The 13,972-nt window shown below is 38.5% G+C and overlaps 1 protein-coding gene across 19 annotated transcripts in view; it reads right to left on the reverse strand.

The window, feature by feature from the left end:
- The window catches only part of PLEKHA6 (pleckstrin homology domain containing A6), a 605,411-nt gene that overhangs the window by 130,883 nt on the left and 460,556 nt on the right, over positions 1-13,972 (reverse strand). For 15 of the 19 annotated variants that reach the window (XR_016311607.1, XR_016311598.1, XR_016311596.1 and 12 more), the window contains 3 exons: positions 10,760-10,904; positions 7,961-8,044; positions 5,860-5,969 (listed from right to left, as the gene is read on the reverse strand). Coding sequence is in view for 3 of the 19 variants with exons in the window: in XM_089669394.1 (XP_089525520.1) it covers positions 5,860-5,969; positions 7,961-8,044; positions 10,760-10,904 (339 nt within the window). In the remaining 16 variants the exon portion in view is untranslated. The remainder of the gene's footprint in view (positions 1-5,859; positions 5,970-7,960; positions 8,045-10,759; positions 10,905-13,972) is intronic. The other 4 variants (XR_016311608.1, XR_016311604.1, XR_016311609.1 and 1 more) reach the window with 1 other exon arrangement.

Here is a 13,972-nt window from a genome sequence, read left to right on the forward strand (position 1 = left end):
AAAAGAAGCAGGGTGGAGGTAAACACCGCAATTCTAGCTTGTAGCCTCAGGATGCAGTGTCATGGACCCAAACATTAAAAAAAATCCTGGTACCAGATGACCGCAAAGGCCAACAGACATCCCCCCACTCATTGTGAGGGGGACTTTCTTGTCGATTTGGAGGGCTTGCGTGTCCAGAACTTATGATGGAACTAAATTCAAGGCTGTGCCTTGGACTTGAAGGCCTGGAAGAAAGGAAAGGAACCCTGTTTAGTTTCAGGATTCAAGGGTTTGCAAGAAGGAGATTTTGCCTTCTTTTTTGGGGCAAAAGGTTCGTCTTCCCCTGAGGAATGAATTAAAGGCATTCCCCATCAAAGACATACACAAGAGGCTTTTCTTGCACTGATGCTCTGCGGAGCCAAACAATATTTTGCATGTGCACTGAAAGTTGATCCATTCTGGATATTTGGTGCATAATATCCTCTAGTCTATCAACACAATAGAGTAGGGCACGTCATGAGCACAAGCTGCTGGATGAAAGAAGGATTTGTTAGGATAGATTTAAAATCACCAGACATATGAATGGACCTCGCTCCTAAAGTCTGACAGATGGATGTCACACTGGCAGGTTGTAAGGAGAATAAGCAGTTAGAAAGGACTTCTAGCCTTTTTTACAGTAGGTCCTTAAACACATGAATCTCTTTAACAGGGACAGTTAGAATATTGCTAAGACAAGAAATGGCCAGGTCCACCACAGGGACAGTCCGTCGTTTTTTTCAGGATCTCTCCTCCATAGGATATTCCTGAGCAAAATATTTTGTAGGAACAAAGACCTAATTCAGGTTAGTCCAATTACTCTACTCTGTCTAGAGACAGAATGCACTGGAAAAGTCTTAACAGGGAGAACCAAGGTGTAGATGATGCAGGTAGCTCCAAGTCTGGGCATGTGCAGACTACATCAATAAGGACCACTATGAGTAAAGTTTAGCCAAACTGAATGTATTCTCTCTTGAGAAGAGATGACGGGGGATATGATAAACATGTATAAATACATAAGTAGTCCAAATAGTGAACTTGGTGTAGAGTTATTCACTTTCAAGTCATTACAGAGGACAATGGGGCACTCTTTGTGTCTGGAGGAAAACAGATATAAACATACTGAAAGGCTTCTTCATAGAAAAAGCTGTGAAAACGTGGAATAGATTCCCGCAAGAACTGGTTCTGGCCAACTAAGTAGGTTGTTTTAAAAAAGGCCATGATGCATTCCTTAATGAACAAAATATAACTGGATAATAAAGGAGAAGTACAGCCAAAGCTCTTTTGGCTGTACTTCTGTGGATCATAGGAGTGCAGTTCACTCTGCACTCCTGTGACCCGTTCTCAGCTAACAGCGGGCTGAAGGCCAATGTCAGCTGACGAAACTCGCCCGGTTCAGGCTGGGGAAAGATCCACACTTTAACTGCTTCCATACCGGGCACTTTTACCCCCTTCCTGCCCAGGCCAGTTTTCAGGTTTCAGCGCTCTCACACTTTGAATGACAATTGCACGGTCATACAACATTGTACCCAAACTAAAATTTTATAATTTTCTTCACACAACTAGAGCTTTCTTTTGGTGGTATTTAATCACCGCTGGGGTTTTTATTCTTTGCTAAATTAACAAAAAAGGACCAAAATTTTTTTTAAAAAAAAACACGTTTTTCTTTGTTTCTGGTTTAAAAGTTTGCAAATAAATAATTGTTCTTCATAAATTTAGGACAAAATGTATGCTACTACATGTCTTTGGTAAAAATAACCCAAATTAGTATTTATTATTTAGTCTGTAGGAATGTTATAGAGTTCACAAACTATGGGATATATCTGAATATTGATCAATCCTAAAGTACTGACGGCCAATCTAATTTCTTGAGGTCCAAGAATATCAGAACAGTACAGATATCCCCCAAATGACCCCTTTTTGCAAAGTAGACAGTCCAACGTATTTTATAACAGGCATGGAGAGTTTTTTGAGGTTGTAATTTTTTGTCATAATTTTACGGAAATTAACCTCCCTGGCGATTTTCCCGAGTGTAGCTCGGGGTAACATTTCAGTACCAAAAGCGGTAACCCCGAGCTACACTCGGGAATACCATGCGGCGCTGCTCCGGCATGTGTTCTTCACTTACCTTACCCTGCGCTCCCACGATGTGTCCCCTGCAGCGTCCCCGGCCATCTCCTCCGGCCGATGCCGGCATCCGGCTTCTGTGTCCTGTCCCTGTGACGTCGGGACGTACGGGCGCCGCCGGCGGCGGGAAATTTAAAAATTTTAAAAAATGTCATTTTTTTTTTTTTACATTTTACACAGTAAAACATTGCTGTTTCAACCTATTTCACATACATATTGTCCCTAGTGCTTTGTCCTGCGCCCTGCCTGCATTTTGTCTGTTCTTTCTGCCTGGAAACTGAGAAATGTCCATGGCGTCCAGAAAGTGTCCCTTTAGGTCAAAAGCGGTTTAGATCAGCTAGAGAACAGCGATAGTAAATCAGAACCACTTGCAGAATTGAGTGATAATGATTCGTGGGGGAAATTCGTCATCAGAAACTGAAAACGATTTTGCGACTGAGCTCAGCAATGTGCGAACTTGGCGCTCTATTTCACATTTCAGTGTTTTTGGTTTGATTATATTATTGAATTAAATTTTTTATTATTTTTATAATATTTTTATGATTATTTATTAAATTATAATTTATGATTTTGTGTTTCAAATTTTATCATACCCGGGATGTTTACTAGACTCTTGTTCGGACAGATTTCAGTGAGTTTTTCCTAAAAATTACAGCCTACAATAAAAAAAATACATATTTCCATGCAAAAAAACGGTACCGCTTTCAGCACCAAAAATCTGAAATAATCATACCGCCAGGGAGGTTAAGAAATAAAAAAAATGATTTTCACTATTTATTTTTTTACATACTGTCACCAGTGCATTACAGCGTCATCATATAACTGGCATGGCAGTGATCAGGGACACTTATTTTTTATTACATTTTTTTCTCTTTTTTTAAGATTTGTTTTTCATATTTCACTATGACCAAAGTAGTATGATGTTACCATAGTAACATTGTACTACTTTGGGGAAGTGATCAGTATTTTTTTATCTTTTTTTTTTACACAATTTGCTTATAGCAAATAATTACTTTGCTAAAAGCAAGCATTTACCTGAATGAATTCGATTCATTCAGGATTTTTTTTTTCTTAACTGTGATTTGGCCACAGCTAATCACATGACACAGCTGGGCTGTGGTTGACCCAGCTTGTGCATATGATCGCTGTGACCATTCACAGCTAGCCACACTTGTATACAATGGATGGCATGAAAGGAAGCCATCCATTGTATACAACTGTCATGTGACCTGCTGTGATTGGTAACAGCACACCCCCAGGACTGTTGCCCTTGTGCTTATTAACCATTTGCCGCCTCCCTATGGCCAAATGGCAGGCGGCAAATGTCATCAGCGTTCCGGGTGGACGCCATAAGGCGTCCTCCCGCACATGCGCAGATTGCACTCCTTCAGAGCGGCACAGTGGCGCGATCTGTCACCGGCCGTGTACCTCGGACATGGCCGATGACAGATCTGAGTATCGGCCCCCGTTGCCGGTACCATGTGACCTGCTGTGACCAATCACAGCAGGTCACATGACAGTTGTATACAATGGATGGCTTCATTCATGCCATCCCTTATATACTACTGCCTAGCTGTGAATGGTCACAGCTAATCACATGCACATGTCATGTGCTTAGCTGTGGCCAAATCACAGCTAAGCACAAAAAAAAAAACAAAAAAAAACAAAACCCTGAATGAATCGATGTCATTCAGGTAAATGCTTGCTTATAGCAAAGTAATTCTTTGCTATAAGCAAATTGTGTAAAAAAAAAAAAAATACTGATCATTTCCCCAAAGTAGTACAATGTTACTATGGTATCATTGTACTACTTTGGTCATAGTGAAATATGAAAAAAAAATCTTAAAAAAAAGAAAAAAAATGTAATAAAAAATAAAACAATTATAAAAAAATTAAAAAAAATATATAATTTTTTTTTCATACTGTTACCAGTCAGTGTCCCTGATCACTGCCATGCCAGTTATATGATGACGCTGTACTGCACTGGTGACAATACGTAAAAAAAAAATTGTGAAACTAATTTTTTGCATTTTTTCATTTTCCGAAAAATTATGACAAACAAAATACAACTTCAAAAAACTCGCCATGCCTCTTATGAAGTACGTCGGACTGTCTACTCTGCAAAAAGGGGTCATTTGAGGGATATCTGTACTCTTCTGACATTCTTGGACCTCAAGAAATTAGATTGGCTGTCAGTACTGCAGGATTGATCAATATTCAGATCTATATCATAGTTTGTGAACTCTATAACTTTCCTACAAACTAAAAAATACATCCTAATTTGGGTTATTTTCACCAAAGACATGTAGTAGAATACATCTCGGCCTAAATTTATGAAGAACAATTATTTATTTGCAAACTTTTATAACAGAAACAAAGAAAAACCTTTTTTTTTCAACATTTTTGGTCTTTTTTTGTTAATTTAGCAAAAAATAAAAACCCCAGTGGTGATTAAATACCACCAAAAGAAAGCTCTAGTTGTGTGAAGAAAATTATAAAATTTTAGTTTGGGTACAATGTTGTATGACCGTGCAATTGTCATTTAAAGTGTGAGAGCGCTGAAACCTGAAAACTGGCCTGGGCAGGAAGGTGTAAAATTGCCCGGTATTGAATTGGTTAATCTGCCATACTAGGTGCAGATTGAGGGATTGCCCACAAGGGTATTCACAAACAAATGCTGCTGGAGCAAAAAGGGTTAATTCTATCTGTGACTTGTCACCAGAGACATCAGGGAGACTGATTGAGAATTGCAGTGTAAGTGCGGCTGAGAGAGATGGCAGGAAAGACTAAGCATATCTGTGTGTGTGCTCCAGAAAAATGGGATGCACACATGCAGTACAACTAACCCAAAGGTGTTGCTGCTAATGCTCCACAGTTAACTCCTTTAAAGACAGACCAGGGCTTAAAAACACACACCTGGCTTTCACAGTAAACGGCAAAGCCCTGACTCTAGTAGTGGTTCTAAGACCGGTGGTTCCCTCCAAAGTAGGACACTCTAGGGGCAGTTAGGCAGGATGCGGAGGAAATGCCCCATCGAACTAGACTTTGCCCTCCTGGCAGGGAGGCACCCTCTAAGAAATCTTCATGGAAAAGGTTCCACCACACCACAGCCCTTGGACCTAACGCAGTGTTGAGTGCTCAGGGGGCACATTACAGGCTGCCCATGCTCCCTCTTTACAGTGGGGCCTGAGTATGGCCTTCAAGACTATTCTGAGGATAAACTGATCCAGAAAGCAGAAAAATAAGCCCCAGTGGCTCTACAAGAACTGCATAATCTGGTTAAAAGAAAATAATGTCTTAGATAAGATATTCTAATTTTCTGCAAGAAAACTGGAAATTTATGCAGGGGTAGAAACCTCTTATTCAGTCTAGGAACTTACTGTATAAGACCAGTCTAGGACCCTGTATGGAACAAGACAAGTTCTGGTTAAACCCAACTACACCAATTATTTGGTCTTTAATATGTATCAGATTTGCATGGTCATGCTTCATCAGGCAGCCTTGAAAATTATTTGTTTTTATTTTTTTGGGTTTGATTTTTGTATTTTCTTATTCCTTTTTTCTTGGTTTAAAATTTGGGATAATGTTTTAAATACAGAATTCAAATAAAAAAAAACAATTGCACATACTCCTCTGCACTTAGTTACATACAGAACAAGAAGTTTGCCAGTAACGGGGGCAGGAAAAGTCTGAAACAACATATAATAGTAGATTTACCCTTGAGATCTGTCCATTCGATGCATGGTTCCCTCCTCTTATTACTACCAGTTGTTTTGTTACTGATCCTTCATCACTTGGGGACTTTGTCCGTGGAGGAACAATTCCAACTTAGAACATACACAACAGAAAAAGAATTAGAAAATGGACACAACATCTCAGTGCACCTAGCTATCCCATTACAACCCACCCTATGTTTAGCTCTATTCTCTGCCTTTTCATTCAAATAACCGCAACAATATAAACTCTGTACTGTTATCTCTACAACATTTGCTCCAGACATTCCTTTCTATTGGTCAGGACTAAATTTACTGTATGGCAAACTTTGCATCCTCCCCATCCCTGGGATATGATTTCTCAAATGGCTGCTTGAGGTATACCTAAATCCCTAATACATATTCTTTGTCCAAGCACACTTAAATTATTCCCTGGTTCAGAACTTTTTACTCTATATATACAGTGAAGGAAATAAATATTTGATCCCCTGCTGATTTTGAAAGTTTGCCCACTCACAAAAAAATGATGGGTGTATTGTAACACTGAGAGATAGAATAGCAACTAAAAATTCAAAAGAAATGCATGTCTAACAAATTATGCACTGATTTGCATGTTCATGGGGGAAATAAGTATTTGATCCCTATCATTCAACAGGATTTCTGTCTACCAGGTGTCTTTCAGACAGGTAACAAGCTGAGATTAGAAGCAGTCTCTTAAAGGTAGTGCTGCTAATCTCATTTTGTTACCTGTATAAAAGACACCTGTCCACAGGAGCAATCAAACACTAAAATTACAAACTCTCCAGCATGGGAAAGACCAAAGAGCAAAGACAAGAATGTCAGGGACAAGATTGTAGACCTACACAAGGCTGGACTGGGCTACCAAACTATCGTCAAGCAGCTTGGTGAGAAGGTGACAACAGTTGGTGCAACAGTTCGCAAATGGAAGAAACACAAAACTGTCAGTCTCCCTAGGTCTGGTGCACCATACAAGATCTCACCTCATGGAGTGTCAATGATCATGAGAACAGTGAGGAATCATCTCAGAACTACACGTGAGGATCTTGTCAATGATCTCCAGGTAGCTGGGACCAAGAAAACAATTAGTAACTACGCCGACAAGGAATGAAATCCTGCAGTGCTCGCAAGGTCCCTCTGCTCAAGAAAGCACATGTCCAGGCCAGTCTGAAGTTTGCCACTGAACATCTGAATGATGCAGAGGAGGACTGGTTGAAAGTGTTTTGGTCAGATGAGACCAAAATCGAGCTCTTTGGCATCAACTCAACTCACCGCCTATGACCCCAAGAACACCATCCCAACTATCAAACATGGTGGTGGAAACATTTTGCTTTGGGGGTGTTTTTCTGCTAAGGGGACAGGACAACTGCATTGCATCATGTAACGTCAAATCTTGGGTGAGAACCTTCTTCCTTCAGCCAGGGCATTGAAAAAGGGTCGTGGATGGGTGTTCCAGCATGACAATGACCCAAAACACATGGCCAAGGCAACAAAGGAGTGCCTTAAGAAGAAGCACATTAAGCTCCTGGAGTGGCCTAGCCAATCTCTAATCCGTTTAGCAACTCGAACTTTCAGCTCCCTCCACAGGTTTTCAAACGTCAGCCACCAAACCCTAATGACTTGGAGAGGATCTGCCAAGAGGAGTGGTCCAAAATCTCTCCTGAGATGTGTGCAAACCTGGTGGCCAACTACAGGAAATGTCTGACCTCTGTGATTGCCAACAAGGGATTTGCCACCAAGTACTAAGTCATGTTTTGTGAAGGGGATCAAATACTTATTTCCCTCATGAACATGCAAATCAGTGCATCATTTGTTACACATTCATTTCTTTTGAATTTTTTGTTGCTATTCTGTCTCTCAGTGTTACAATACACTTACCATTTGATTTTTAGACTGATCATTTCTTTGAGAGTGGGCAAACATTCAAAATCAGCAGGGGATCAAATACTTATTTCCTTCACTGTGTGTGTGTATATATATATATATATATATATATATATATATGTATATATATATATATATATATACACATACACACACGCACAGTATATCACTGCTTGAAAGTACTGTTCTCTGTGTATAGTCACCAATATTGCATAAATGCTGATGATGTTCAGTTCGATTTGCAGCTTCCCTCTGTCTTAACGTGTTTCTATCTGCATTCCAACCATCTGTAAATGGATTAATGAAAGGTATCTGATGAAGAGATAAGCTATTTTTTATTTTCACCTTCACACTGCAAAACACTTTTCATATCTAGAGGATTGAGTCCTGATAAATTTCAAGGTCACAACATCTCAAACTATGCAGCTACCTTTCTCAAAACACCATCAGGTTTCTAGTGCCAGTCTTCCTATTTTCTAGTCTTGACTTCAGCTTCTTTTGTTTACTATTCCACTAACTTGACTCTAAATTCATTCATAAAGCAGATAAAGGATTTACAAAGAAATGTAATGCCAATATTGGAACTGTAAATGTACCAGAACTTCTTCTGTTGAGTAGGTGCCAGAGACTCTGTTGTGCCAGTGGACAGGAAAGCAGTATTGACATCTAATTTGAGATATCACTCAAGTAATAAAACCTAACAGTCAAGTAATCGATTCCGAGGTCTTAAGTAGGTTATGAGGTTGATTTACTGAAGGCAAATATACTGTGCACTGCAAGTGCAGTTGCTCCAGGTGCTCAGTAAATTAGGTAAAGCTTTACTTTGCAAAGAGTACCCAATCACAAGCAAAGAAAATAAAAAAACAGCATTTTTGCTTGCACATGACTGGGTGAAAGAAATCACCAGAGCTTCCCTTCACTTAAGAGCCCCCCCCCCCCCCAGATCTAGAGCAATTGCACTTGCAGTGCACATGCTATTTAACTTTAGCAAATTAACCCCACTGTGTACAATAGAAAAAAATGTATGCTCATCAAAATATAATTCACGGATTTGGATTGACTGAATGTGAAAATGTTTATGGATTTGTTAAGTTTTGATAATTTTAAAAAAAAATATAATGTTGGATGTTATGGTATAACGTTCTGAGACCTTTTAAGTCCCAATGATGGTACAGTGGATATAGAAAGTCTACCCACCCCTATTAAAATGTCAGGTTTCTGTGATGTACAAAAAAATGAGACAAAGATGAATCATCTCAGAACCTTTTCCACCTTTAATATGATTTATAAACTGTACAACTCAATTGAAAAACAAACTGAAATCTGTTAGGAGGGGAGGGAAGTAAAAATAAAAAACTAAAATAATGTGGTTGCATAAGTGTGCACACCCTCTTATAACTGGGGATGTAGCTGTGTTCAGAATTTAGCAATCACATTTACAATCATGTTAAATAAGAGTCAGTACACACCTGCCATCATTTAAAGTGCCTCTGGTTAACCCCAAATAAAGTTCAGCTGTTCTAGTAGGTCTTTCCTGACATTTTATTAGTCGCATCCATGGTCCACAGAGCTTCCAAAGCATCAGAGGGATCTCATTGTTAAAAGGTACCAGTCAGGAGCAGGGTACAAAAAAATTTCCAAGGCATTAGATGTACCATGGAACACAGTGAGGACAGTCATCATCAAGTGGAGAAAATATGGCACAACGGTGACATTACCAAGAACTGGACATCCCTCCAAAATTGATGAAAAGACAAGAAGAAAACCGGTCTGGGAGGCTGCCAAGAGGCCTACAGCAACATTAAAGGAGCTGCAGGAATATCTGGCAAGTACTAGCTGTGTGGTACATGTGAAAACAATCTCCCGTATTCTTCATATGTCTGGGCTACAGGGTAGAATGGCAAGATGGAAGCCTTTTCTTACGAAGAAAAACATCCAAGCCTGGCTAAATTTTTGCAAAAACACATCTGAAGTCTCCCAAAAGCATGTGGGAAAATGTGTTCTGGTCTGATGAAACCAAGGTTGCATTTTTTGCCCATAATTCCAAAAGATATGTTTGGCGCAAAAACAATACTGCACATCACCAAAAGAACAGGATGGGCTTTTGTCTTTTTTTAGCCAGACTAACTATGTAACACCATACCCACAGTGAAGCATGGTGGTGGCAGCATCATGCTTTAGGGCTATTTTTCTTTAGCTGGAACTGGGGCCTTAGTCAAGGTAGAGGGAATTATGTGCAGTTCCAAATACCAGTCAATATTGACACAAAACCTTCAGGCTTCTGCTAGAAAGCTGAACATGAACAGGACCATCTTTCAGCGTGATAATGACCCAAAGCATACATCCAAATCAACAAAGGAATGGCTTCACCAGAAGAAGATGAAAGTTTTGGAATGGCCCAGTCAGAGCCCAGACCTGAATCCGATCGAAAATCTGTGTGGTGATCTGAAGAGGGCTGTGCACAGGAGATGCCCTCGCAATCTAACAGATTTGGAGGGTTTTTCCAAGGAAGAGTGTCCAAAAATTGGCAAGTCAAGATGTGCCATGCTGATAGACTCGCACCCAAAAAGACTGAGTGCTGTAATAAAATCAAAAGGTGCTTCAACAACTTATGCAACCACATAATTTCAGTTTTTTATTTTTACTTCCCTCCACCTAAAATATTTAAGTTTGGTTTTCAATTTAGTTGTACAGTTTATAGGTCACATTAAAAGGTGGAAAAAGTTCTGAAATTATTTATCTTTGTCTCATTTTTTTTACATCACATAAACCTGACATTTTAACAGGGGTGTGTAGACTTTTTATATCCACTGTTTTTAACATCTCGGTAGCCCGCAGACTGAATGGAAAAAAATCTTTATATGGCCAGTTTTAGCAGTTTAGATGCATGGTTTGATTGAAGTGCTTTTGTAATATGAAATATTTATCTATATTTTTCACCACTCCTCACTCCATTCAGATTAAATAAAGACAATTTACTGATAAATGTCATTTAACAGTACCTTTATTTGCAGCCTGCTGTTGTAATTGCCATTGTTTTTCAGTCTCTACATCTGTTCTTGAAGACAGGGAGCCAACTCCTTCATTAGGCAGAGGTGTTATGAAATGGGGTGATTCTCTCTTATATGGCTCTAAGCTGAGCTTTACCTGCAAAAAGAAAAGTAAAATAAATAAAATAGAAACCAAAGGAAAGGGAGTTACACTAACAAACACACAGAAATATATAAAATAACTTTATAGAAACTGACAGCATTAAGAGCATTTAACCTAGGTTGATCTAAGTATGCAATGGCTGGATTTTTACCATGTCTTTCGATACTACTTTACAGCAAAGCTTCTTTTTGCCCAAGCTGCAATTTGTAATGCCGCAATTATAAACAGCAATAATATTAATTCAGAGAATTGCAATAATGCAACCTGGATGCCAGGTACATAACCTTCCTAATAACCTTTTGTACACTTTTATTTATTGGTTATTGCCCGTTGAGCTGCAGTTTCATTCAGTGCAATGCTATGCTACACATATGTGGATTCTTTTGGCAAGGCATATAACAAAGGATAGACAAATCGATATGGTAGGGAAAAATCCTGTCTCTAACAATTGTTTATGAGAAAATCCAGATTCCAATTATAGTATGCCAAGTTGCTTGATGTCGATATATGGAAATTTTGCACCAAAAAGGTGAGTTCATTTTTTAATTCTTGATGGTGCCCAGCAGTCTTTCCTATGCACACTTGCATGACATTTCATCCTCCAACTCTACCTGCCTACTTGTTCCCATTTCCAGTTAGTAAGATTGTTTTACCATTTTCTGAGTGCAACAGAAGCTTGACACATCTCAGTACTGCTCAGAGACTTCATCAGTTCCACTTTATACTGGGGGCTGGTTTCAAAAGTTATCATCCCTATATCACAGTGCATTTTGCTAAATGCATGATGAATAGGTGTTACTAAACCTGGGAAACGAGAGGCATGTGCATGTGCCCTGGGTCTCTTGCCCAGTGTCTCAGGACCAGCAAACCCTATTCATTACAGAGTCCTGACTGGTGAACTCTATATGCTACATTGTATTTTACACAGTCCAACCCCTGCAGTGTACACTTAAAGTGTTACTAAACCCACAACAGTAAAATCAGTCTGTATATGCAATATGTGTCACTTTGTGTTGGTCTATCACATAAAATCCCAATAAAATACATTTATGTTTTTGGTTGTATCATGACAAAATGTGGAAAATTTCAAGGGGTATGAATACTTTTTCAAGGAACTGTAAATGCTGAACGCTCATGCATAAGGGCTAAATACCCAGTCTATATGAGGTCAATAAGAATTCCTTTACACTCATCCCCTGCATATACTGCCTGCTGTCATTCCCTCTGCACTGCACTGAACATACTGTTCAATGGACTGAAAAAGTTGTTTTGTTTGTATATTAACCCAAATATTTTTTTTTACATTTAGAAAGTTTACATTTGGAAGGACAGTACCCTGGAACACAAAGAAAGACACCTTACTTGTTTTTTTTTAAACAGAAGCCAGGTTTCAGCTGTGCTAACACATTTAGAAAGGTGTTTGCAATAGCCAATTGCCATGAAAACATGATTATTTAAACATGAACAAAGAGCAACTTTGGACAGTTAGTTGTAGGAAATTAGACTTGCAGTCATAAGTGAATAATAAGTGGATAAATAAGTAATTATATGCAGAAATAGCCATTTCCAATGTGTTAATTATAATATTTCATAGTTATAACACTAAAAAAAAAAAAGACAAATGCTTCTCAATCAGGTCATAGATGTCATCAATGTGAAATGGAATACTGGGGTTATGGCTGCAGCAATGTGCCATAACCCTGTTATTGCTTTTTTCAGCTGGCGATATTCCAGCCGATAAAAGTGGTCAAAGCGGCGAATTCGCCACTGGATCACTTTTAGAAGCAGCAGGAGATCTAGCACTAGATCTCCTCTGTAATCTTAAACTGGTAACCTGTAGAAATTTATAAAGCGTTGCCTATGGAGATTTTTAAGTACTGAAATTTGGCATCATTCCACGTGTGTGAGCAGTTTTAAAGCATGACATGTTACTACGCATAATATCATCTTTCATATTTTACATAAAAATTTAGTTATATATTGTGCTTTGTTTTTTTGTTTTTTTTTTAATTCACAATTTTTTTCCCAAAAAATTGCATTTAAAAAATTGCAGCGCAAATACCGTGTGACATAAAAAAACCTAGCAATGACCGCTATTTTATTCTCTAGAGCCTCTACTGAAAAAATATATAATGTTTGGGGGTTCTAAGAAGTGTTCTAGTAGAAAAACACAGATTTTTACATATATGAGAGAAGTGCCAGAATTGGCCCATTAAGGTTTTGAATGCCATTGCATATGCAGGGGTGTGAAAATTTTTTAAAAAAAAACTGTATGTCTAAGGTACTAAATTAGGGTCCCAATCTACATGTCCTAATAAAAAATATTATTTTTTGTTGCCAGGATGGAAAATTTGAAGGGTTGATATATTTTATTAGGCAAAGGTGCTTTTAGGAATGTCTGGGGCTTTTAAAAATAAAAAGGGGCTACATGGCGACTTAAACTTAAATTTTTTTCCTAGAAAACATCTTATAACCCCCAAACATTTTATATTTTTTAAAGCAGAGGTATCACTGTAACACATAACCCAAATTTTTGGTAAAATGTAAAAGACGATGTTTAAAATTGCACATGCACGTGCAATGGCAACAAGCAAAGTAATTTATACTATTGATAGGCCACGCTTTGAAACCTTTACAGGTTACCACTTACAGTTAGGTCGATATATATTATTTGGACACAGGCACAAATTTAGTTTTGTCAGGTATTTACCAAAACATATTCAAGCTATAGTTATAGAATGGATATGGGCTGCAAGTGCACACTCTCAGGTTTAATTTGAGGGTATGTACATCCAAATTGGAGGAAGGGTTTAGGAATTACAGCTCTTAATAGTCACCCCCTTTTTCAAGGGAACAAAAGTAATTGGACAAATGAATATAATCAGAAATAAAATGTTCCTTTTTTAATATTTTGTTGAGAATCTTTTACTGGCAATGATTGCCTGAAGTCTGGAACCCATGGACATTACCAAAGACTGGGTTTCCTCCTTTTGATGCTTTGCCAGGCTCTAACTGCAGCTGTTTTCAGTTGTTCTTTGTGGGTCTTTCTGCCTTTAGTTTTG

This window comes from Staurois parvus, unplaced genomic scaffold (genome assembly GCF_062004578.1).
Source record: "Staurois parvus isolate SC_StPar_1 unplaced genomic scaffold, SC_StPar_1.0 ptg000074l, whole genome shotgun sequence".
In the NCBI taxonomy this organism is placed as follows: Eukaryota; Metazoa; Chordata; class Amphibia; order Anura; family Ranidae; genus Staurois; species Staurois parvus.